Below are 26,185 nucleotides of genomic sequence, written 5' to 3'. Positions count from 1 at the left end.
CATTAAGGTTAAAATAACATCATTCAGTGGCTCTTATTTTCAAAAGAAAAAGCCAAATTCCAATAACATAGCTGTCTCACACATAGCAGGCACTTAAAAGTGCTTGGTGAATTGGATTAGGTTGTAAGCCATCACAGGACATAAGGTAGTAAATCAGACAATCATATATTTTAAAGTTGGATGGGACCTTGGAGGTGATCTAGTCCAACCTCTTCATTTTACAGATAAGAAAACGGAGGCCCTGAGTTTAAATGACTTGCTCAAGGTAAGACACAGGTAGTTAAGTGGCAAAGAAAGTAAATTAGAGGCAGGATTTCAGCCCTACTCCTCTGATTCCAAAATTCCCTATTCTTTCCATTGCACCATGAAATGTTAAGCTCACAAACCATAAAATATAGTAATTATGCTACTTAATTACTAATTAATTACCTGTGTCTTTATTTGGGGGTAGCACTCTCTTAGACCCTTCTTTAAGCATGAAGATGGTCTTCAAGAGTTTCTTGAAAAGGGTCTTTACCCAGAGGCAATCTGGTAATGAACTTCATCATTATAACTAATAATGGTGATGATAATAATAATATCTCCATAAAAATGTCTATTTGCATGAATACTACAATTGGCTCCACATTTGCTCTTTTTTTTTTGGATTCCTGATACATTATTTTTCTTCATGTCTATTAACGTTGTTTGCAACCTAGGTCAGGATTAATCTTTGTACATGAAGCATTTCCTGATTAACCCCACACTAACCGAATCATTAACTTTGTATTTTCTCAACATTTTGTATATAGTTCATATTATATCATCATGCATTTTTTTGTTTGTTTTCCAGTTGTTTCAAATAATGGCCTATCTCATTAGAGAAGGTAGATTATACACTCCTCAAATACAGAGTTAATGTCTTTCTTCTCCTGCTACAGATCTTCTACTGTATTTAACATCAGTATCAGTGAAAATCCTTCAATAAATGCTTGCTGCATTGCTGAAAGCATGAGAAATAGCTCTAATACAATATGCCTAGAAATGAAAAGTCACACTTCAGAAAAAAAAAAAGATTTACTGATTCTATTATACTGTACCTCAACACCTTCAGAGAAAATAAAAAAGGCAGTGAAGATCAAAAATAGGCCATTTACAAAACCAGCCAGAACTTCCGCTCTAACATACCTGGGGAATGACCAAACAATTGAATTATTAACTGCAAAGGCATATAATAAATTCACATTTTTCAAAGGTTTAAATCTATACTGCATACTTGTATACTTCCAAAAATGTTCCAGGAATCTATAAATACAAATGGTGTGAATGGAGGAATAGTAGGGAGCAGGGCATGGGAGTGATGTTAATTTTGATTAAAGAAGAGCTATAATTAACTTAAATACCATACCGAACACAGAGGACTAAGGAACAACTGGAAAGTACTTATTAAGAAAATCAACTTGGAAAACCCTTAAACAGACATGCAAATCTAAAATTGCCTCAAGATCTTTAGAGAATTTTGGAGTCAGACAATGGGGTGGGGAAAAAAGGACAAGGGGGAAAGCTTTCTGTAACCTATACCTTTTCATTTTTTAAAAAACTGCTTACAATTTCTGCCACTTAAGTTACAAAAACTATACCTTTGAGCTAAAGAAAAAGAACTGAATCAACTTCAAGGATTATTACAGAAGCAACCTGATATTAATATTTCCATCACTACTGCTAGAGAACCCAACAAAGATTTTTCAAAATCTCCATTTTTAAAGCCAATTCTAGCTTTCAATTAGAACTTTATTTGTTAAATTAGTAATTTCTCCCTAGATTTCTGAAACGTTTAGATTTCTACGAGAGTAATGTATTAGGGGGAGGGAAAGGTTATTTTTCCTTCTGTCTTTATTCTGCTTGGCTAAAGTCATTAGGCAAAATTTTAATTTAGCTTTCATACATTTTCAAAGGGTGCTGACATTAAAGTTAATCAGTCTAATTACCAAATCATATTAGGAGACATAAAAATTGCTGGCTTGTAAAATTTTTTGGTCACTAAAGTAAAAGGTAAAATGTTATAACTAGAGCATAACATTTTAATTTTATATCACTTGGCTATATTTGGTCTTGTCCTAATGTGAAGGGTGTTTCAACATGTTCTTTAGGTCTACGCAAAGAAATAACATACATGTCCATAGTCATGTAAGACACCAACATTTAATGTTATTTACATGTTCTATGTTTTAAATATAATCACTAAATGAACTTAAAAGAGATAAAATGACAATAAAAAATAAAGAAGCCTAATTCATTGTAGTTGCTCCATTAAAGAACCCACTAGATTTCAAAGGAAGAAAGCTTAGTGACCATATGAATACACTTTTCTGTTCTCACCATGAATTGCTAATTTAATTAGATTTGCTTTGATTAGCCTTGCTGGCTAGTATTTAAGGGTATATTTGCACACCCCTTGGTCCCTGGTATGTATGAACTACAAAATTTAAGAAAAATAATACGTATTTGTATTTACTAAAATTCTTACTTATAAGACATTAAAAAGTGTAATTCATGTATTTATTAATGGCATTTCTTTCAAAAGATCTTTATTGTTTTTCAAGCTTTTCAACAATTACACAAAATCACTCCTATATGCACAAGGAAAACTATATAGATACACTACAACTGTACTCTGAATGACTGATAGCTAAGTTTCTCAGTCTGTAGATCATTCAATTCTGGGAGGGATAGCTAATGTGTTAGACAATAGATACAAGATCCAAAAAGATCTTGATAAACTAATGTTGAGTTGATCTAAAAAGATTATATTCATTAGAAATAAATTTAGAGTCTTAAAACTCGGGTAAAAAAATAAATCAGCTTCCTAAAGATGCAATAGAGAAGTCTCAATGTCAAAACAGCAGTAAGAGTTAAGGACTTCAGTGGGGTGAAAGTCAGCAGATATTAATATTGTGAAATAGTTTCCCAAAACAAACCACCATGCTCTTTGGTTCCATTAAGAAGGCAGAAATGAGATGTGAGTACCTCTATAGTCCGCCCTGGTCAAACCACCTTGGGAGTACCGGGTTCAGTTCTAAGTATCATCTTTTGGGAAAGGCACTGATCAGATTCCAGAGAGAGTATACAAAAAAATATAATAAGGATGGTAAAGGGCCTCATGTACATGCTTTTTGAGACTCAGTTAAAAGAACTGAGTGTGTTAAAAGTCCTATTAGGAGAGACATGGTAGCTGTCTTCAAAGTACCTGAAAGGCTGTCATGCCAAAAAGAAGGATTCTATTTGTCCTATTTATTCCCAGAGCACAGAACCAGAAACAAAAGTATTATGGAGTCTGCTAAGAGGCAAATTTAAGCATGATAAAAAGAAAAACTTAGAACTGGTCAGTGCTAAAATGGGCTGCCTCCTTACCCCTCAGAAAAGGCCTTTAAGGAAAGACTGGAAGACTACTTGCCAGGAATACTGTAGAATAAATTCTTATTTAGGTAGCAGTTAGGCTAGGTGACTTCTGAGGTACCCTCCAAATCTTAAGGTTTATGATTCTGTTGCTTATCACATATATTTTTTATCCAGTCTCATAAGTTAAAAGATAATGATGCAAAAACAATGACTATTAAATAAGCAAATACTGAAATCTGCTCACTGCCTCTCTCCTTCCTTTATTGTAGTTCTGGCGAGCTATTCTATCCAGTCTCCCTATTCCCAAGCATTGTAGAATTTATCCAAAGTCTTAATGCCTAACCATGGGGTCAGGCATCTAGCTCAGCTGTCACAGGTGCCAAAATCAAAAGTGCTCCTATGTCCAGTAACAGTTACACTGGCTACTGTGATTAGTATTTCAATGTTGTGCCAGAAGTCTCCCCCTTTAATTCCCTTTCCTGAGAGAGAAATAAAGATGGGGATTGCAAAATAATCAACATACCCAGTGACAAACCATCAGGTAATATTTACCGTTTACCATTGATTTAACTCTCAACCTATTATCTGTCACAGTTTTTATGATCACTCTCTTTATACCAACTTTATTTCACTGCTCAAATACAAGTGCAATCATTACATTACAGCAACCCCTGCATAAGTGAACATGGTACATAAACCCATTGCAAATATAAAATGTCGGCTAACATCAACAATATGTGTGATTATATTATAACTTGTTGGGTAATTATATTATAACTTGCTCTACTGACTAATCTTGCCCAAAACTACCAGTAAAAATATCATACATGGACCATGGATTCAAAGGGAAATCAATTATGATTCTTCAAATAAAAGGTGTTTCATACAGAAAATAAATACACATACACACACACACACACACACACACACACACACACACACACACACACACACCTGAACTAACAATTTAATTTACAAATAAAAATGTTGAAAAACTTTATAGTTGTTTTCCAAAATGTTATAATTAAAGGTATTATAAACTCATTTTATGCAGGAGAACTGGAGATTCAAATCACCAAACATACAATACATAGATTGCTGATTTTCAAATAGGAAAAATGTATAGCATTAAAACTATACTGAACAAAATTCAATCATCATTAATAATTCAGAAGGCATTTTATGATCCTGTGGTATCTGAGGCTCAAAACTATTATGAACATCAATTATATTATGGTGTGTATATATATATATATATATGGCATATATGTACATATGTGTGTATATATATATATGGTAGTATATAAAATATCCTGGTTATTTAAATTTTATAGTTCTTCAGATTCTGAACAAAGAGGATTTTATCATATATGCTAGTCACAATTAATATGAACAATTTGCTTTTTATTTTTTATGTTTGCAAAGCTGAATACTAGGAGAGACCCAAATTAGAACCATGACATATGTCAAAACACTGATAGAAACACACAGTAACTCCACCATCCACCATAACGTAAAAGAATATGTTTGCAAAATAAATGAATGAATTACAAAGAAAGAATCACAGGAAAGTTAAACAGTTATTTTGTAAATTCTAACATATTATATAAATGTGAGCTACTATTTGTCTCAAACGAAGAAAACAGTTCAGATGGAGACCAGATCACTTAGCAAAGTGCCTTGGACAAAGAAAAACAATCAAGTTCACCTTTTAAAAAAAAATTACAATAGTGTGTATACTCATGGCCACAAAAATGTATAAAAATATATAAATAAGGAACATGAATCTCCAATCTATAACACAATGACTCTAAATACATTAGCATGATGCTATTGTTGTTTTTGTTGAGTTGTTTCAGTTGAGACCCCATTTGGGATTTTCTTGGCAAAGATATTGGAATGGTTTGCCATTTCCTTCTCCAGCTCACTTTCCAGATGAGGAAACTGAGACAATCAGGTATAAGTGACTTACCCAGGATCACCCAGCTAATAAGTATCTGAGGTCACATTTGAACTCAGGTCCTCCTGACTCCAGAGCTGGCACTCTACCCATTGTACCACCTACTGCCCATCATCATACTACAAACAAGAAAACAAATACTCATTTTTCTTCATGTGATTTAAATTTTGCAAAGTGGCTCTGCTGATAAGCACCCTCTGAGGTAGGCTATACCAGTATTTTAATCCACATTTTAGTAAATGTGATGGAAAAGCAGACACTTGAGAGAATAAATGAGGTCACATAGCACATTAATGTGTGAAGTAAGATTCAAATCCTGACTACAAATCCAAGGCTCCATCTAGGTTCCTCATTGTCATAAAAAACTTCTTCATATTAAAAAATAAAGTTTGTTGGGTTTTTAAAGCAGTTTAATTGCAAGGTTAATGTTCTCTACATGTTTATATTCTCATGTAGCATACTATTAAGATTGTGTGAAATAAATGTCTCTTACCCATAGGAAAAAGCATCATTATCTCTCCATTTTGAAATTACAGATGCTGCCAGTCCAGCCAAGATAGCAGTGCTATCAAAGAACATATGAAAAGAATCGGAAATCAAACCTAAACTGGGAGAAAAAAACACACACATTAAGTCATAATATAACTAAATATTAAGCACCTCAACTATACAGAAAATTGTCAATCTAATAACAATCCACGAGAAATGTTCATTCTTAAAAAGCCAACAAAGAAACCTAAAGGACATAATTTCACATATAAAAGGAGAATACTAAAGATAACTAACTATATAATACTATCAAACATAGGTTACCAAGGAATATCTAAACTAATTAATAGCTTAATGTTACTTGGGCATCAACCTCTTTGCAATCTGGTTTCAAACACTAAAACTCTCTCTCTCCAAGGTTACCAATGACCTCCTAAATACTAAAACCAAAAGATTTTTCTCAGTCTTAATCTTTCTAAATCTCTCTATATCTTCTGATTTGATCATTCCCTCTTCCTAGATCCTATACATGAGTGGTGTAAAATTCAAATAGAAACAGGGATCACCACACCACATGCAGAGATTCTTATGGCCACATAATGACTTGGTTTTAAAATATAGTATCATCTACATTTTATTTTATTTTTATTCTGTTAAATGTTTCCACATATTTTAATCCAGTTGGGCCCACTTGCAAATATTGTGGGCCACATGCCATGTGTCTGACACCCCTGCTCTACGCTCACTGGATTTTGCTGACATTAAGTGTTTCACCTTAGTTCAGGCCCTCAGTACCTCTCCCCTAGACTATTTCAACACTCTCCTGATTGGTCTCCCTGACTCAAGTCTCTCCGCACTCCAACAGGAAGAAGAGAGGGGGAGTGGTAGAAATAAGCATTTATGTAGCCTATTACACCCCAAGCACCATGCTAAGCACTTTACAAGTATTATGTCAGGGTGGAGCCAAAATGGTGGAGTACAAAGACAGATCTACTCTAGCTCTCCCCCTCCAAAGCCCATAAAATAGCTGTACAAAATGACTCTAAACAAATCCTAGAGCAGCAGAAGCCACAAAATGACAGAGTGAAAGAGATTTTCCAGTCCAAGGTAGCCTGGAAGGCCAACAGGAAAGGTCTATCATACCAGGCTCAGAACAGAGCACAGCCTAGCCTTGGCGTGCAGCACCGACAGGACTGTAACAGGCTTCAGGGCACAGAATCACAGGCAGCAGCTGTGGTTCCCAGATTTCTTAACCCACAAATGCCAAAGACAGTTTTAAAGGTCAGTAAGAAAGCCCTTTCACCTGGGTGAGAAGAGAGAAGGGGTCTGGCCCCAGCCCCAGCAGCAGCCATTGCCACAGCAGCATCCATTTTGAAGCCCTCAGCCTAAAGACCCTGGGGGAATTGAGCGGCTGATCTGCGTTTCAGTACTGTGTGGCTGTCCTGGGGTGAGGAGGAGCACTAGCATGGTGGAGCTGATGGAGGTTCTGGAGGGGGAATCCTACTCGCAGATCCTAGACAGAAAAGAGTGCTTGTGGTTGCTCCCAGACCAGAGTGCAGGCCAGGAGAGAAGTAAACTCAACTTCCTTGATTGTACCATAGTGGAGGAACTGAGAACTTACAGGTCCCTAGAACATACTCTCCACTTCAGAAAGGACTCAAAAGTCAAGTAACGGTCTAGGAAAATGGCCAAAAAAGAGGAAAAAAAGAAGGTTACTTTCTTGGTGAGAAGGTAATTTCTTCCATCCTTTCAGATGATTAAGAACAAAGCATACCATCAGAGGAAGACATCAAAGTCAAGGTTTCTGCATCCAAAACCTCCCAAAAAAATATGCAATGGTCTCAGGCCATAGAAGAACTCAAAAAGGATTTTGAAAATCAAGTAAGAAAGGTAGAGGAAAAATTGGGAAGAGAAATGAGAGTGATGCAAGAAAATCATGAAAAGCGAGTCAAGAGCTTGCTAAAAGAGACCCAAAAATATGCTGAAGAAAATAACACCTTTAAAAATAGACTAACCCAAATGACAAAAGAGGTCCATAAAGCCAATGAGGAGAAGAATACTTTAAAAAGTTGAATGGGCCAAATGGAAAAGGAAGTTCAAAAGCTCACTGAAGAAAATAGCTCTTTAAAAACTAGAATGAAACAGATGGAAGCTAATGACTTTATTAGAAACCAAAAAATTATAAAACATAATCAAAACAATGAAAAAATAGAAGACAATGTGAAATATCTCATTGGAAAAACAACTGACCTGGAAACAGATCCAGGAGAGATAATTTAAAAATTACTGGTCTACCTGAAAACCATGATCAAAAAAAGAGCCTAGAAATCATCTTCCAAGAAAATCTCAAGGAAAACTGCCCTGATATTCTAGAACCAGAGGGTAAAACAGAAATGGAAAGAATTCACTGATCACCTCCTGAAAGAGATCCCAAAAGGAAAACTCCTAGCAATACTGTAGCCAAATTTCAGAGTTCCCAGGTCAAGGAGAAAATATTACCATCAGCCAGAAAGAAACAATTCAAGTGTGGTGGAAACACAATCAAGATACCAAAAGATTTAGGAGCTTCTACACTAAGGGACTGAAGGGCTTGGAATATGATATTTCAGAGGTCAAAGGAGTAGGATTAAAACCAAGAATCACCTACTCAGCAAAACTGAGTATAATACTTCAGGGGAAAAAATGGAATTTCAATGAAATAGAGAACTTCCAAGCATTCTTGTTGAAAAGACCTGAGCTGAATAGAAAATTTGACTTTCAAATATAAGAATCAAGAGAAACATGAAAAGGTAAACAGGAAAGAGAAGCCTTAAGAAACTCATTAAAATTGAACTGTTTACATTCCTACATGGAAAGATGTTATTTGTAACTCACAAGATCTTTTTCAGTATCAGGCTAGTTAAAGGGAATATATATATGTAGGTGTGTATGGGTATGTATGTGTATATTATACATGTGTAGGCATGTATGTGTACGTGTGTATATATATGTACATGTATATGTATACAAACACACATATAGACAGAGGGCACAGGGTGAGCTGAACATGAAAGAAGAATACCTAAAAAAAATAAAATTTATTGTTCAATGGAATGTACTAGGACTAAGAGAAAGAGAGAGGCAGAATGCAGCAAATCATCTCACATACAACAGGGAAGAAACAGGTTCTACAATGGAGGGAAAGAGGGGGAAGAAGAAAGTAAATAACTGACCCTTACTCTCATGGGATCTGGTTTAAGGAGGGAATAACACCCACTCAATTGAATATGGAAATCTATTTTACCCTGCAGGAAGGCAAGGGGGAAGGTGATAGGAGAGGGAAGATAATACAAGGGACAGCAAATTGGGGAAAGAGATAATCAGAAATAAACACTATTGTGAGAGGACAGGTCAAGGGAAAGAATGGAATAAGTGAAGGGCAGGATGGGACAGAGGAAAATGTGGTTAGTCTTTTACAACATAAATATTATGGAAGTGCTTTGCATTGTTACACATGAATGACCTATATTGAATTGCTTGTTTTCTCAATGAGGGTGGGTGGGGAGGGAGGGAGAGAGTATGATACTCAAAGCTTTAAGAAGGAATGTTAAAAATTGTTTTAGCATGCAACTGGAAATTAAGCTATACAGGCAATTAAGTACAGAAATGTATTTTGCCCTACAGAAAAATAGAGGGGTGGATGGAAGAAGGATGGGTAATAGAAGAGAGGACAGACTGACTGTAGGAAGGCGTGGATGGCATGCATGCTGTCCTAGGGTGAGGGGTGTGGAGAGATGAGGAAAAAATTTTGAATTCAAATTCTTGTGGAAGTGAATATTAAGAACCAAAAAATGAATAAATTATATACAAAGAAAATAAATCAAGTATTAGCTCATTTGATCCTCACAACAACCCTGGGAAAAGGGTGCTGTTATTATCATCTGGTACATATTCTATGAAAGAGAAGAAGGATGCATAATAATATTCCTCTTGGAGTACCTAGGTGGTGCTGTGGATAGAGCCCCAGACCCTGAGTCAGGAAGACTGATCTTGGTGAATTTTAATCCAGTCTCAGATACTTATTAGCTGTGTGACTCTGCAAGTCACTTCACTCTGTTTGCCTCAGTTCCTCATTTAAAAAATGAGTTGGAAAAGGAAATGGCAAACCACTCCAGTATCTGCCAAGAAAACCCCAAATGGAGTCATGAAGTGTCAGACACGACTGAAAAATGATTGAACAACAGTGATATTCCTCTTGCCATAAATTTTAAAAGAGGAGACGTTAATATTACTGAGAACTCTAACCCAAGTCAGCTACTTTTCTTCCCCTACCTTTCATCTTTCATCCCTTTGGTGAAAATACAACAATGATATTGTGAACAAATGCCAGAAAAAGAAGTAAAAGGCCTAAATGATCAATGAACTATTAAATAATTAGTCCCAAAAAAAAACTAATGCTGACTGTATTCTAATTCAACTAAATTATCACAGAAAGGGACTTATACTCAGGGGAGGATAAATTAAGCACCACTGAAGGAACGTTAACTCTCAGGCCACTAGGGATAAAATCAGTGCTCTGCAACAGTAATTTATTAAACTCTCTAGAGTTTAGGAAATGATGTATAAATTTACGCATTTGAATCCTGGAAGTAATTCTCTCTGAGAATCTGATTGTCTTACAGATGATAACCATCATGACTAGCATATGATAAATTTAAATCACTGAAAAATCTCACCATTCATTTTGAAATTGTATTTTATTTCACCAAGAATGAGTAAAATGTGAAGACCTTTCAATAAAGACTACACAGGACATCCATTACGATCCAGCAACCAAAACTTTAAGATTTGTTTTTAAGGTTTAGAAAGTAAAAAATGACTACGTAATTGAGAAATCAGAATGTCAAACTAAAGCCACATACAATTCACTAATATTTATACCACACACAAACACCTTCCATATCCAAAATTATTTTAAAGGAAGCAGGGGAGAGGAGCGGGGAGGGGAAGAGACTTTTAGTGAGGTGTATGGATTAAAATTGGGAGTGTGGGGGTAGAGGATGGGGTAGCAGAAATGGGGTGGAGGGAGAAGCTGAGAAAGAAAAGAGCAAGTAAAAATAAGATGGAGGGAAATGCACAAATAACTATAACTGAATATGAATGGGATGTTTATAGCAGCTTTCTTTGTGGTGGCAAAGAAGTGGAAATTGCAGGGATGCCCATCAACTGGACAATGGCTGAACAAGGTGTGGTATACGATTGTGATGGAATACTACTGTGCTATAAGAAATGAGGAGCTCAATGATTTTAGAAAAACATGGTAAGACCTGCACGAAATAATGAAGAGCAAAATGAACAGAACCAAGAAAACATTGTATACAGTAACAGCAATACTGTTTTAAGGATGATTTTGAGTTAATAAGTCATTCTGACCATTATAAATGTACATATCAAAAATAAAAGACATAGGAAGAAAGATGACATCTGCATCCAGAGAAAACTGACAGATGTATAGAATAATTTTACATATATTTACCTATTTATGTCTAACAGTAGCCATCTCTAGGAGGGTGGGGGGAGGGAAGAAAAAAAAGGAAAAAATATTTAAATGATAACTATTATATATTTAGAAGGAATAACAAGTTGTACATAATAGATTTGTGGTTTCACGTGCAATGGTCTTTTTTAGTACACTGCTATGGAAATAGTTTGTTTTGTCCCATAAATTAAAAATGAAATAAATTTGGGGAAAAAAAATATATTATTCAAAATCTATCAAATCTGGCTTGAAGACTGTACTACTCTACCTCTTTAACGGGACCTGAAGTTTTAATTCTGTAAATCCTGACCAGTTAAATAATCATTATTCAATAACATAGATAAAAGAAATATATGAAGAAAGACAGAAGTATTTACTTTCCATCACACATAATCCTCTTGGGTAGCTATGTTATATGGAAAGATTTTTAATAAGATTTTATAAGATTAATTACAGGATGCTACAATTCATCTTTTTTTGTGTGCAGATTAAATGATTTTTTGATAATTAGGATAAACATTTTATGTCTCAAGAAACCAAAAAAAGGGTTAAATCAGGATAATTTTGGAATAACAAATTGAAGAAAAGGCTAAACAAGTAATTTGACAATTATAATGTACTGTCATGAAGTGTTATCATTCAGAAGCAGGTCTCTTCTAGGCTTTTTTCAGTTTTTTTTATTGCCATTTTACATGACCCTGGTAAAGGTGGATATTTTTTAATGAAATCCATATTTAAAGACTAAGCAAGATGAGCTGATAAAATAACATAACTGAATAATTTTATTTAGAATTTCTTGTTTTTTCAACATATAACACATGAAAAATGATACTGCAACAGACATCATTTTTTAAAAATGTTGTTACATTATTATATCCTGACTATAATGGTACACACTACTGTATATTTATGTTATTCCTGTATAAGTGTCCTCAATAACACTTTCACCTAATATAGTTTTCATGGAATGAGTTAGTGACAGATAGATAGACAGATAGACAGACAGATAGACAGACAGATAGATAGATAGATAGATAGATAGATAGATAGATAGATAGATAGATAGATAGATAGACAGACAGACAGACAGACAGACAGACAGATGGGTATAGATGTAAAGTAAAGCAAAGATTAATTACTAATTAACTAAGTTATTCATAGTAGTTACAGAAAACATGACTGGATGTGTCACAGACATCTTAAAACTGATATTGTGGAGGGTATCACCATGCTCCCAGTCACCAGGCTTGGAACCTTAATGACTCATTCTCTCTTATTTCTGATATTCAGTCAGGGTCAATGCCTATCAGTTCTTCTTTTGCAACATCTCTCCTATACAATCCTTTCTCTCTTCTGACACTGTTACCACCCCAGTACAGGCCATTATCACCTACTGGACTACTGCAATAATCTATTGCCTAGTTTTCTTGCTACAAGTCTATATTCACTCCCGACCATCTTCCATTCAGCACATAATGATTCTCCTAAAGTTAAGGCCTGACCATGTCATATCTCCCCCCACCCCTATCTCCATTCAATAAACTCTAATGTCTCCCCTATTCATTACCTTCAGGATCAAAAATAAGATCTTCCATTTGGCTTTTAAAGTTCTTCATAATCTGCCCTCTTCCTATCTTCTTCCTGTATCTATCATCTCTCTCCCATACTTGGTTAATCCAGAGACACTGGCCTCCTTGCTGATGACGCTCCATCTTCTGCCACTGGGCATTTTCACTGGCTGTCCCCAATGCCTAGAATTTTCTTCTTCCTCACCTCTGTCTCCTGGCTTCCTGGGCCTTTTTCAAGTCTCAGTTAAAGTCTTACCTTCTTTAAGAAGTCTTTCCTAGTCCTTCCTAATCTTAGCACCTTTCCTCTAAGACTGCCTCCAATTTACCCTGTATGGATCATGTTTGTACAGTTGTTTGGATGTTGTCTCTCCAATTAAGACTATGAACTCTGTTGGAACAAGGATAGGGTTTTTGATTTTGGTTGTTTTTTTTTTTTCATTTCTTCGTATTCCCTGTGCTTAGCACAGTGGCAAGCATAGGTACTTAATAAATGCTTACTGATTAACCTCAAGCTATAATAATATCTCGATTCTCTAAATTCCTAGAACCATCATACTATAGAATCCAAACTGATTAAGAACCAGCTAAATACAAGGTTACTAAATGCTAGGAATTAGGAGAAATGATGAATGACATAGTCCTGACTGTTAAGGAGTTTAAAAAAAGGACTGGGAAGATGTAAGATGCACACAAGTAACTATAAGACACATTTGAATGAAGTGCACGAGAGGCACAAAGGTCCAGAGGTCTCAGGAAGTAGCATTAACTGCTGGAGGCTTCATGGAGGAAGGTGCACCTGAGCCGGTCCTTCACGGCAGGGGAGAGAGAAGGAAGATAAGTGAATTCCAAGTGTAAAGGACCACATGAACAAATGTAAAGGCAGTAAAGGAGTAGGCAAAATTGAGGGAACATTAGTAATATAATCTCACTGAAATACAGGACTCATGAAGAGAAGAAACACAAAGGTGAAAAGGTGGGTGAGGAACAAGACTTTAAAAGTAGAAAAGATAATTTTCCACTGACTACCAACTAAAATCTTAACACTTCAGCTTGGCATTGAAAGTACTACATAATCCTCCTCCAATATACCTTTTCCCACCTTATCTCATACTATTCTCCTTTAAATATTACATAATAACTAAACTGGCAATTTGGTTCCTCAAATTTGCCTTGCCCACTTCCCTCTTTGGGCCTTTACCACCACTATCTTATATCTAAAATGTATTTCCCCTACTGAATCAACCTTTTGAAATTCTTCCCATCCTTTACATTTTACTTATGAAATTCCCTTACATATAAAGTAAAATTTCTTCACAATTACGGATAAGCAAAAATGGAGTGGGCTGCCTCAGAAAGTAATAAGCTATCCTTCCCAAGTAGGTCTTTAAGAAGAGCCTTGAGGATGATTCACGGAAGATATCACAGAAGGAAATCAGGTATGGCTTAGCCTTCCAAATCTTAGATTCAGTGACTACCCTTAAGACCAGCCAGTTCCTTAAGAAGCTATTTCCATATCCCAACTACTAAAGTATCTTTGGCTTGGTTAAAATTATATTCTTCAAAATAATTACCAGTAACTTCAAATTAATATGCAACAAAAGATTGTAAAGGTAGGAAGGGGAAAAATTATGAAGAACTTTAAAAGCCAGATGGAGGATTTTATTTTTGATCCTGGGCAGCAGAGATCTCAAGTTTTCTGATTTACATAAATCAATATATGTAACAAAGAAGATGGCACCTGAGCTGATTTTCATTAATACTCAAATCAGCAGACAGCAGAATATCATTTCATCAAATGCCAGCTGAGACAAGTGAAATCTCTCTTTCCTCTTCTCAAATTTTTAGTGTGCACCTTCTCCCTCATTCTTTACCCAGCTTAAGAGTTGGTAATCAGTGTTCTATGAGTTCTCCTCATTCTGACATCAGAAAGAAAGGGCTGTGGAGTTTTCGGTATATCATTTTTAAAAGACTCCAGATATCCTTGAAATAAAGTGACCACACATCCTGGTGTGCCTGGGTCAGGCCAAATTTTTATCAACTTGTGCCTCAGAGATAGGTGTTTAGGAAATACCAATACCAAAAGTCTCCATGTTTCCTGTTGCAAAGAGCTAGGATCCATACAACCTGGAAGGTACCTCTTCCTACTTCAGTTCTGTGACTCTAGGAACAGGTCCCAAGTTCTAAGATAAATGTGCAAAGAATATTAAAGGCACTATGAATCTGAAAGTACTAAAAACTAACTGGATCAATCCTTTAACATGATGATTCACAATGTAATCCACACTACTGGATCAGACACTGGCCCTTTTAATTTGTCTCCTTATAAAGCACAATAAACCTTATAAAGCACAAAAAATGGCCTCTTTTACAATGTCCCTGAAAAATCAAATTTCTCCCCCCAGATTAGCAACATGGGTTTTCTGTTGTTCAGGTGTCAAACTCTTCATGACCCTCTCTGGGGCTTCTCAGCAAAGAGAATGGAGTGCTTTGTCATTTTCTTCTACAGCACATTTTACAGATAAGGAAACTGTGGCAAATAGGGTGAAATGACTTGCCCAAGGTCACAGAGCTGGTAAGTATCTGAGATCACCAAGATCTGAATTCGCCAAGAGTAGTCTTCCTGACTTCAGGCCCAGTACTCTATCCAATGTACCATCTAACATCCCCTTGCAATACTGTACATATAAGATTTTGAAAAATGTCTCAAATATCATTAAAAGTCTTTTGTATTAAATCCACATACAGTTATACTAAAAAATAAGCATGACAGTATTTACCCTTTAAGCATTCTTTTTCTATCATACTCCTTTTCTCTTCAATTTGTTACAACTTATAAATATAGCACCCAAAAAATGTTTTGTGTAAAGATATTAAAACGATTTAAAATAACTTCTCATATGTTGTAGCAATACAAATACATTTAAAGAAAGTCTGGATTCAACATGGCAATACTGATGTTTTTTGAATGTGAGTCTACCTGAAAATCTGATCATTTATCATACTATCAGATATCATCTCTGTATCAGATATTTTACTTAACTGTTTTTCTTTGTCAGAAAGGAAGGTAGACAATGACTGTGAAGTATAAATGTAAGAATTAGGGACGGAGAGAGGAAGACAGGAAAGGAAGAGGAAGAGAGAGAAGAAGGAAAGGAGAAGGGAAGGAGAGAAGAAAGAAAGAAGGAAAAGGGGGAGGGAGGGAGGAAGAAAGATTCAGTCATTCAACCAAAGCAAAATGGCATTAGTCTTCCTACTTCATGATACATGAGTTTCACATACCAGTATGACATCCTAGTTTGGGGATTATTCAAACATGGCTGAGCAAACTCGACAAACACTTTCGCCTGGTTTCCTCCTTAAAACCATATTTAAAACCCCTTCTCTTGAAGAGACTGACTTGACAGCTTACCATCTCCGAAGTTATATATCACTGATACTGTATCATCATTTAAACTACATTAGCATAGTTATGGTGTGGCTATCAGATAAATTTCCTTCTGAATCAGAATGTTACATCCATTATCACCATTACTATTCAATATTGTGCTAGAAATGCTAACTAGAGCAATAACACAAGAAAAAGAAATTGAAGGAATTACAGATAAAGTTGCGTACTAAGAAAATTCTGTAAGATTCAATTAAAAAACTAAATTAAACAATTAACTTCTGCAAAGTTGCAGGATTTAAAATAAACTCACACATATCATCAGTATTTCTGTATACTACTAACAAAATCTAGCATGAAGAGAAAAGAGAAATTCCATTTAAAAAAACTGCAGGCAATATAAAATACTTGAGGTTTACCTGTGAAGATACACATAGGAACTATATGAACACAATTATAAAATACTCTTCACACAAATAAAGACATCTAAATAATAAGCGAAATGCAAATTACTTGTGGGTAGACCGAGCCAATAAATATAATAATAGTACCTAAATTAATTTACTAACTCAGTGCCATACCAATCAAGCTACCAAAGGATTATTTTATAGAGCCAGAAAAAATAACACCAAAATTCATTTGGAGGACCAAAAGGTCAACAATATTGAGAACTAAAAAAATTGAAGTGGAAAGGAAGGGAGACTACCAATATCAGACCTCAAACAAAGCTGTAAACAAGAACATAACTTGGCACTAGGTTAGATACAGAGGGGAAGATCATGGTTAACAGATTAGCTGTACAACACAGAACCAAAGGAGCAGAGTAGTTTAGTACTGGTAAATCCAAAGATGTGTCACTTATTGGGGCAAGAAAAACTACTGAAAAAACTGGAAAGTAGTTTGGCAGAAACAAGATATAGAACATCTCCTAACGCATATCAAGACAAGCTCCAGATGGACACATGACTCAAAACATAAAGGGTCAAATAAGAAAAGGAGAGGAGCAAGGAAGAAATTACCAGTAAGATATTTAGATAGGGGAAAAATTCATAACCAGACAGGACACAGAGGTTCAGAGGAAGTAAAATGGACAAATTTGATCACATAAAATTAAAATGTTTTTGCACAAACAAAATTAATGTGGCCAAAATTAGAAGACAAGCAGGACATTCAGGGAAATCTTTGCAGCAAGTTTCTCTGATAAAGATTTCCTTTCTATGACACAAAGGGAACTGAGGCAAATTTGTAAGAATAAGGACCATTTCCCAATTTATAAATGGCCAAAGTATATGAATGGGCAGTTTCAGAGGAAAAAAATGCAAGGATCAATAGCATATAAATGCTCTAAATCACTAATAATTAGAAAAATGTACATTAAAACATCACACCTATAAGATTGGCAAAGTTAACAAAATAAGGACTATGATAAATGATGGAAGGGATGTGGGAAAACAGAAACCTTAATATATTATTGGTGGAACTATGAACTAGTCCAGTCATTCTGGAAAGCAATCTGGAAATATATCTCCCCAAAATTATTAAACTATGCATATCCTTTGAGCCAGAAATATTGCTACTAGAGCTACATACCAAAAAGATCCAAGAAAGAGGAAAAGAACCATGATCTGGTTTGGTTTTTTTAAACCCTTATATCAGCTCTTTTCGTGGTGACAAAGATTTAGAAACTGAGGCATTACAAATCAATTGGAGTATGGCTGAACAAGTTACAGCACATGAATTTGATAAAATATACTGTTCTATAAGAAATGATGAAGGGGAGAGTTTCAGAAAAACCTCAGAAGGCTTATATGAATTGATGCAAAATAGCTTAGGATATATAGGCTAAGTGACAATATGCTTAAGTAAATTTTCATTTGAAAATTTTTGGCTACCACTTATAAAACTTATGAAAATGTAGAGTGGTTTAAAGATGTAACACATACATTAATATGTCAGTTATTAGGTATCAGCTGCATGTCTGAAACCCCAGAATGTGGTTTTAATTTATAAGCAAAGGATAAATGAAATGTAACTATTTGGGAAATGAGACAATAACAGTCAAATTCTATCCTGTGGTTAGTGAAACTGTCTTTTTGAGGTACAAACTCTTGAGACTATAATTTACTATTGTTTTGAGTTTTGATTATAGGAATGGTTGCCTAAATTGTCTTGAAAACACGAGGTTTATGTAAAGATAAAAATAGTAAGTGGTACATAAAAACTGAAATTCTCAATTTGTGGGTTCCCAATTTGATGTTCTTGTAAGTCTGCTGTTAATAGCATTAGCTCCATAAGTCTTGAACTGGTTTTCATCACATGAACTAGTTACTGGAAAGCCAAATTTAAGAAATTTGCACTAAATTGCATTAAATCATATTAGTAGCAGATTTTAGCAAAGCTACCTAACAATCTCTAGAAGTGACTTAGAACCAGAGAAGCTGAGCCCCCTCCCCCTTCTGAGCTGCCCTAAGAATGAAGCCTATTCCAGAATGTCCAAGAAAAGATGTTTCATGGTACATCTAGGACTCAAGATAAAACATGATAATTAGGACATTGGAAGTGGGTTATGAGGATACAAGGAGACTTAATGCTATTCAGTATTGATCGTTATCACTATATTCTTTTGGTCTTTTGTTTCATGGTGTTTATGTTTGCTGAGTTTTATGGTTCCCTTGGTAATATGCAAGCCCTCTAAGTACTTTGATCTGTAACTTGACTTACATAATTTTGATTATGAATATATGAAAAATCTTATAAATTTGGCTTATAGATAAGTGATCAGGGAGGGGGGTGCTGGTCCCTCTCCCATGAATCAAAAGGGAGAATTGAGGAAATTGTGGGAATTGGATGAACCATACTGACTCTATTTTGTGATTCAATTCTGGAGCTAGCTCAGTTACATTTCTATTCAATTATGGGTCTAGTCCAATTTCTGTCTTGTGAGAAAACTTTACTCAATTAAGCGAATAGGGAGAAAACTATATTGCATTGTTTGAACCTAGCTCTGTATGGCTGGGAAGCTGGTTCACCTTTGCCTATTGCTTAAAGATCTTTAACTAAGGACCTAGATTATGCTGATCAGGAAACCAGTCAGATCCAAAGATTTATGTAAGTATGTAAGTTCTCTCACAATTACAAATCTCAAGCAACTGATATCTTATCTGAAAGCGGGTCCCCTACTGGTCAATCAGTTACTGTTTGTGTCCATGTCCTTTTGACTGAATACAGAAAGGCCTGTAGGATCTCATAGTTCTTTTTCTAATTCCAGGGAACTACATCTGTTTGCTCTCCCCTTGCCAACTTGGAAAGTCCCCAATCTTTCCTTCAATTAGTAATCAGATTATCTAATTTTGTTTACTTGCCTTCTTTTAATTAATTTGTTTTCCTTGATTGATTTCAATACGTAAAAATCTGTCTTACTCTATATTCAGGATCTTTGGACTGACCAGAGTGTCCACTGACTCATTTATTATGCTTATTTTTCTAATAATAATAATCGTTTCCTCAGTTACTATGAATTGTCCACTACATATACATATTTGTAACAGGTTTTATTTTTCTTGACTTCTCAATGTGTGATGAAAAGGAAAGCGGGAGGGAGAAAATTAGGAATTGAAAATAAAATAAAATTGAATTTAAAATATTTTTTAAAAAGAAATAATGTTACAAATGGTAATGCAAAATAAGGAATAGTTAATGTTGTTTACTTTCCAATTCAAATCATATTTCAATAAATCATAACAAAGAAATAGAACAGATTTATTTTAAATATTATAAACTAGAAATAGCTTTGTTTAATGATTTTGTCTTTTAAAACTACTGTTTTATAAATTACATTAAAACATCTGTAAAGGGAATACACTCCACAAACATTTAATTATGGAAAGCTCCAGGAAGGAGATCAGAAATTTGGACAGACAGGATTTTCATAATTTGAACTTAGCATACAGGAAAACTACATAAAAAGTTTACTGGGGTTAAAATTCACAGGTAATTAACTGAATAGAATATTATTATTTGTTGTTAAGTTAATTACCGAAGTGTATAATCTCAGAGTCATCCTTTCCTCTCCCTCAGTTACCTATATCTACTCAAGTGCCAATTCTTTTCTAATATACCTCATGACCTCTCTCCTATCTCTCCATTCACATATGCCATCATGCTAATCTCATCACTTCTCACCCAGAATACTGTAATAACCTGCTAACTGATACCCCTATATGTAATCATTTCCCCTGGCTAATCCATACTCCACAGAGCTACAAAATAATCTTCCTTCCACACTCCCTTATTCAAAAACCTTCAGTTTGTTCTATCTTTGCTGCTTACACCAGAAAAAATTCAAACTTCTTGGCCTAGGATTTAAGGCCATATACAACTAGCTTCTACCTACCTTTGCAAACATTTATAAGATAAACATGTATAAAATAAAACAGTTCACTTTTAGGGAATTATATTAGGTCCACAATGTCTAAGGGAGTCAGACAACTTGGTCAGATGATTCATCAACATATATTTATTAAAGCACTCACTATGCGCTAGTACTGTGCTGAGTACTGGGGGTACAAGCAAAGGTAAAAACAATCCTCTGCCACCAGGAATTAATTTTGTATTAAGAGAGACAACATGTAAATAACTGGACATATACAAAACATATAGAGAATACATGGGCAGGAATATCGGAGGAGAAGGTACTAGCAGCTAACAAAGCCAGGACAGTGATCAACAGAAGCTGGATTTTGAAATGAATCTTTAACAAAGTCAGGGAAATGAGGTGGAGGTAAAGAAAAAGAATATTCTAAGCATGGGAGAAAACCAGTGATAAGATATGGTGATGAGAGATGCAGGGTCATGTTTTAAGGAACAGTCATTAGATTAGTACAACTAACAAGTGAATGGAGAGGAGTTAGGTGCAATAAAAAGAGGAGGAGCAAGATTATAAAGAGCTTTAAATGCCAAACAAAGATTTACTTTATATTTGATCCCAGAAATAACAGGGCACCACTGGAATTTAGTGAGTGTAGAAGATAGCAAGGTCAAAACTACAGGAAAATCACCTGGGCAGCTGAAATGAAGTGGAATAGGGAAAAATTTAAGGCAGAGACTAATTAAAGGCTATTAGAATCACCCAGGCAAGAAGGGATGAGGGTTTAAACTAGGATTGAGGCTGAGTCTTAATGTACTTAAATTTAAATAAATATTATTTTCTACCAATGCAAATATTACACAGCAATGAAACTACACCAATACCCAGATTTCCTTATTGAATTAGAAAGTTAAAAAAAAAATCCTTTTAGCCCAAAATGGAAAAGGAGAAAGTGATCATATGCATATTAACCTCACCTTTTCTCTATCTGTATGTATGTAAGTAATTTAAAAGTTAGGTGGGGTTTTTTTTAACAGGATTAGTTGGAAATGTTTGAGGGGAAGGAAGGTAAAAAATTATCACTGTTTGATCATACTAAAAAAAACAAATTGTAAAAAGTTCAGCCACAGGTCTCTTATCTCCTTTCTCTTTATCTATTCCAAAATCCCACCTTCTAAAGAAAGCCTTTACCAACTCCTCTTAATTCTAGTGGCTTCCTTCCTTTTCCTATTTACCCTGTATAGAGCTAATTTGTATTTCTTTACTTGTTGGCTGTCTCCCTCATTAGACTGTGAGCTCCTTAAGAACAGGGTCTGTCATTTGCCTCATTTCACATCCACAGTGCTTAGCACAGTGCCTGGCACATAACAGAAGCCTGATCAGTGTTTACTGATTGGCTCACTGCTTGTTTAACTCATATTTTAAAAACACATTCCCCCAACACATCCAATAAGTTATCATTCTACCTTTGCTGGAAGACCTCCAATGGGGGAAGAAGGGTGACATATTACTTCCTGAGGCATCTCATTACAAGACTGTAATCATTACTTAATTGTTACTTACATCAAGGTTAAATTGGCCTCTTTGAACCTTCTACTCTTAATTCTGTTCTCTGAAGTCAAACTGAACAAAATTTAATCCCTCTAACATGACAGCTCCTCAAAAACTCTAAGATATCAATCATTTTCCCCTTGACCATTCTATTCCCTAGGCTAAACATTCCCAGTTTCTTCAACAAATCCTCCTACAGCATGAACTTCAGGCCCTTCAACAGTCAAGTCTTGCTTCTGCTCAAAATCCAATATTCTTTCTATTACAGAAAGCTGTTGCTTTGTGGAGTTTTGTGTTTCTGTAACAGTAGTAACAATTCACATCTATACAGTACTTCAGAGTTTGAAAATTCTTTCCGCACTACACCTCAGTGAGGCAGCTAGTCCAAGTAGTTTTTTTGGATTTGTTTGTTCTACTGAGCTATAACTTTACTGGCATAAGTAACTACCAGTAAGGAAAATGCCTTGTTCTGTCCTGAAGCAGAACGCCAGGCGCTCAGTAACTGGACTCTGGGAGAATTGCCTGGGGCCAATGAGCCTTTAAAAGACTAGCCCCAGCATCACAGAGCCAAGCAAGAATCAAGGCTTAAAGTCTGAAATCAGTTCTTATCCATACTACAAGAATTACACTACAAGTGTTATTATCCCTAATTTTCAATTAGGAAACCGAGGATCAGAGACGTTAACCACGGCAGGGATTCAAACTCATGTCTCTAGATTCCAATTCCATTCTATCTACTATACTCCAGAATTCTATAAAGGCAGGAGTATAAAAGCCAGAAAATATGCTGTAAGAAAACCATGCCATAACAATGAGGTCTTCATGCTGCGTTACCATAACTTACCAGACTATCTGGCAAACTCTAATTATATTGTAACTGAATTTAAAAATGGAAGGTCCCTTAGACATCTAGTCCAGTCCCACCTACAGTTGAAGGAACTGAGGCCTCTCTGTGATAATGGTAGTGAAGGTAGAATTCAGACTCAAGTTCTTTGCAAATCCAGTGCTCTTTCCACTGCAGCACCATAGCACTAAATCATTAAGCAATAAAATATAACCAAGAAAAGCATTCTAGGGACTATCGGAATCTCCAGTAATTCAACAAGCCTGTCTTATGAGCCTACCATGTACAAGAGATACAAAGACAACAAAATGATCTTGCCCTCAAAGAGCATGGGGGTAGGGAGGAGAAGAAGTGACAGAACTGAGAAAAGCAAAGAAGATATAAGCACATATAGGAAGTATAAGGTCTACAGAAAATAATACAAAGTAATTTTAACAGACTGAGAGAGTGCTAGAAACTGAGGAAATAAGAAAAGCCTTCAGTAGAAGTGGCACTTGAACTGTGCTTTGAAAGAAATTAAAGACGTAGAGAGTGCATTCCAGCCAAAAGGAACTAAGCAAAGGTGCTGGAACATCCACCAGACCAGTTTGACTGGAATGGAGTGTTGGAAGAGGAACAGTATGAACTAAGAGTGGAAAGATATATGGGTGCCAGATTGTGGAGGACTTTAAATGCCAAGTTGAGGATTTTGTAGTTAATCCTAATGACAATGTAAAACTTCTACAAATGTCTGAGTCTGTTTTATTGACACTGAAAGTTAAACTGGGGCTGGATTAGAGAGCGGAGAGATTAGAAACCGGGAGCCAATCAGAAGAGTATTACCATAGTCCATGTGAAGGGTGATGAGGATATGATTTAGGGTAGAGATGGTTGGGGAGAAGTGAATGGATGTGAGAAGTGAGGAAGCAGGATCAATCAGACTTGCCAACTGAATGGATATGCATTTTGAGAGATAAAAAAAAGTCAAGGATGACTCCAAGCTCTTGAACTTAGGTGATAGAATGAGGCCATCAGCAGAATCAAAGAAGTTCTAGGCAGTTAAATGCCAAAGTGGATAGACTGCTGGACCTGGAGTCAGAAAGAATCATCTTCCTGAGTTCTAATCCAGCCTCAGTCACTCCCTAGCTATGTGGCCCTGGGCAAGTCACTTCCCGATGTTTGCCTCAGTCCCTGATCTGTAAAATGAGATAGGGAAGGAAATGGCAAACACTTCACAGTATCTTTGCCAAGGAAACCCTAAATGGGGCATGAAGAGTAGGACACAACTGAACAAGAAGATCAGGCATTCCCTGAAGAAAGTCATTTCAATTCAGATTTATGTACTTAAGTGCTTATGAAAGCTACACTGAAAAGCTTCTCCAATACAACCAATACGTATACACAAAACCAACCAACCAATATGTATATACAAGATGGTGAAAACTGTCTGACACAGCATATGTTGGCATAACATACTAAAAAGAAAAAAAAAAACTTAATGCATCTGTAATGAATGATGACTACAGCATGATGATTTTTAATACAAGTCATGACAACTGTCAAGTACAAGCAGAAAGGGGCTTTTAGAAAATACTGTATGTTAAAATTTCAACCTTTCAAGATTAAAAGAAAAACTTAATTTCAATTACTGAAAGAGTTCCATGTCCCAGTCTAATTTTTTCCTGAAGAACTATGCATTTCATAAAAGCTGACACCAATAATTTCCCAATTTCAAGAGAGACCAACGACAGCTTCAATAATAGCAGAAAGAAAGCCTATAGATCAGCTGGGGCACCTAGCCTGCTTCAGTTCTTGACAGCCCAATAGGACCTGGAGTCATTCGACTCCTTTGTCCTGAAAGAGAAGGACCCTGTGTATTGGCATCCTCCTCCTCCATGGAAGACACAGCTTCTTACAAAGGTGCAACACTTCTCCCACAGAAGCACAACCTCAGCTGGGTTAGACAGCTAGAAATGCTAGCCAGATCCTGAAGACTTAGAAGGGACATCACAGCTCATCCCCCTTCCCGGCTAGGCGAAAGAAAAGATGGGCGAGGAGGACGAGAAAAGAGCAGACGCGCTTTTCACTCATTTCCATTCCTAGACAGAGGAGGTAACAGCGAAACCCGAGGGCTCCAGTCTGAGGACGAGTCCTTCCTCCTCCTCCCTCCCCCACCTCCCACGGCCGTCCCCACCCGCTGGGAAAGGCAGGCCCCTCCGACCCCGGGCCGGAGGGGGGCAGAGCTACAGGCGGACGCTCCGGGGGAGTGGGGGTCGCCGCGGCCTTCCCCCGGGGAGAGGCCCGGGGGACGCGGGGGCAGGCCGGGGTGAGGAGCGACGTGGCACCGAGGGCGCTCGCCCCGCCCCTCCCGCCCCGGCCGGTTACCAGTTGCTCCAGATGCCGTAGAGCAGCTCCACGAAGGCGAAGGAGAGGTTCAGGCACAGGAACAGGAACAGGTTCCGGGAGGTCTTGTCGGAGAGGATGGACCTGCAAGGGGCACAGACAGAGCCGAGCCGCTCAGGGGAGCTGGCGCGGAGGCGGGGGCTCCACCAAGGCCCCGCCGACGCCTGGAGCCGGGCCCCCTCCCTGCTCCCCCCTCACCTGAACCAGCCCGAGATCTTGCGGACCAGGTTGAACTTGGGGGGTTTGTACTCATCGTCCTTGATGGAGAGGGGCAGCATCTTCTCCCCGGGCGGCGGGTCCGCTCCCCTCCTCCCCGGCTGAGGCGGCGGCGGAAGCTGCGGCGACCCCTCTGCCCAGACCAGCCGGGACCCCTCCGCGATCCCTCCCACACACGCACAGCCCGGGACACGGCGACTTCCGGCCCGGCCCGTCGCGCGTCTGCGCCCTGGGACAGGGGGAGGGGGAGCCGGAGCTGCCCGGGCCGGCGCTGGGAGGAGGGGCGGGGCTTTCGGCTGACGGAGGGGCGGGGCCTGACTGGGGCCGAGCTCGAGGGTGGCCGCCTCGAAGTGGTGGGCGGGGTGAAAGTCTCATTCAGCTGTGCGCGGGGAGATCGGAGCCGGGATGTGTGTAGGGAAGAGACGCGGCTCTGGCCGTGAGACCCCGGGGTGGAGATACGCTCTGAAGTACTCCATCCCGACCGGAAAGAAGATTAAATAACGTAATGATGAGGACAGCTAGCATTCG

At 37.1% G+C, this 26,185-nt stretch overlaps 1 protein-coding gene across 2 annotated transcripts in view; it reads right to left on the bottom strand.

The window, feature by feature from the left end:
• The window catches only part of SLC30A7 (solute carrier family 30 member 7), an 82,848-nt gene extending 56,960 nt beyond the window's left edge, over positions 1-25,888 (bottom strand). The window contains exons 1-4 of one of the 2 annotated variants that reach the window (XM_072644148.1): positions 25,640-25,888; positions 25,424-25,525; positions 5,832-5,945; positions 1,080-1,167 (exon numbers count right to left, since the gene is read on the bottom strand). In XM_072644148.1, the coding sequence (XP_072500249.1) occupies positions 1,080-1,167; positions 5,832-5,945; positions 25,424-25,525; positions 25,640-25,719 (384 nt within the window). In that variant the 5' untranslated portion in view covers positions 25,720-25,888. The remainder of the gene's footprint in view (positions 1-1,079; positions 1,168-5,831; positions 5,946-25,423; positions 25,526-25,639) is intronic. The other variant, XM_072644147.1, reaches the window with a different exon arrangement.
• Between the last annotated feature and the right edge of the window lie 297 nt (positions 25,889-26,185).

Source organism: Notamacropus eugenii, chromosome 2 (assembly GCF_028372415.1).
Source record: "Notamacropus eugenii isolate mMacEug1 chromosome 2, mMacEug1.pri_v2, whole genome shotgun sequence".
Taxonomy (NCBI): Eukaryota; Metazoa; Chordata; class Mammalia; order Diprotodontia; family Macropodidae; genus Notamacropus; species Notamacropus eugenii.
The sequence above is the reverse complement of the archived record's forward strand: the minus strand, read 5'-3'. Positions and strand labels throughout refer to the sequence as shown.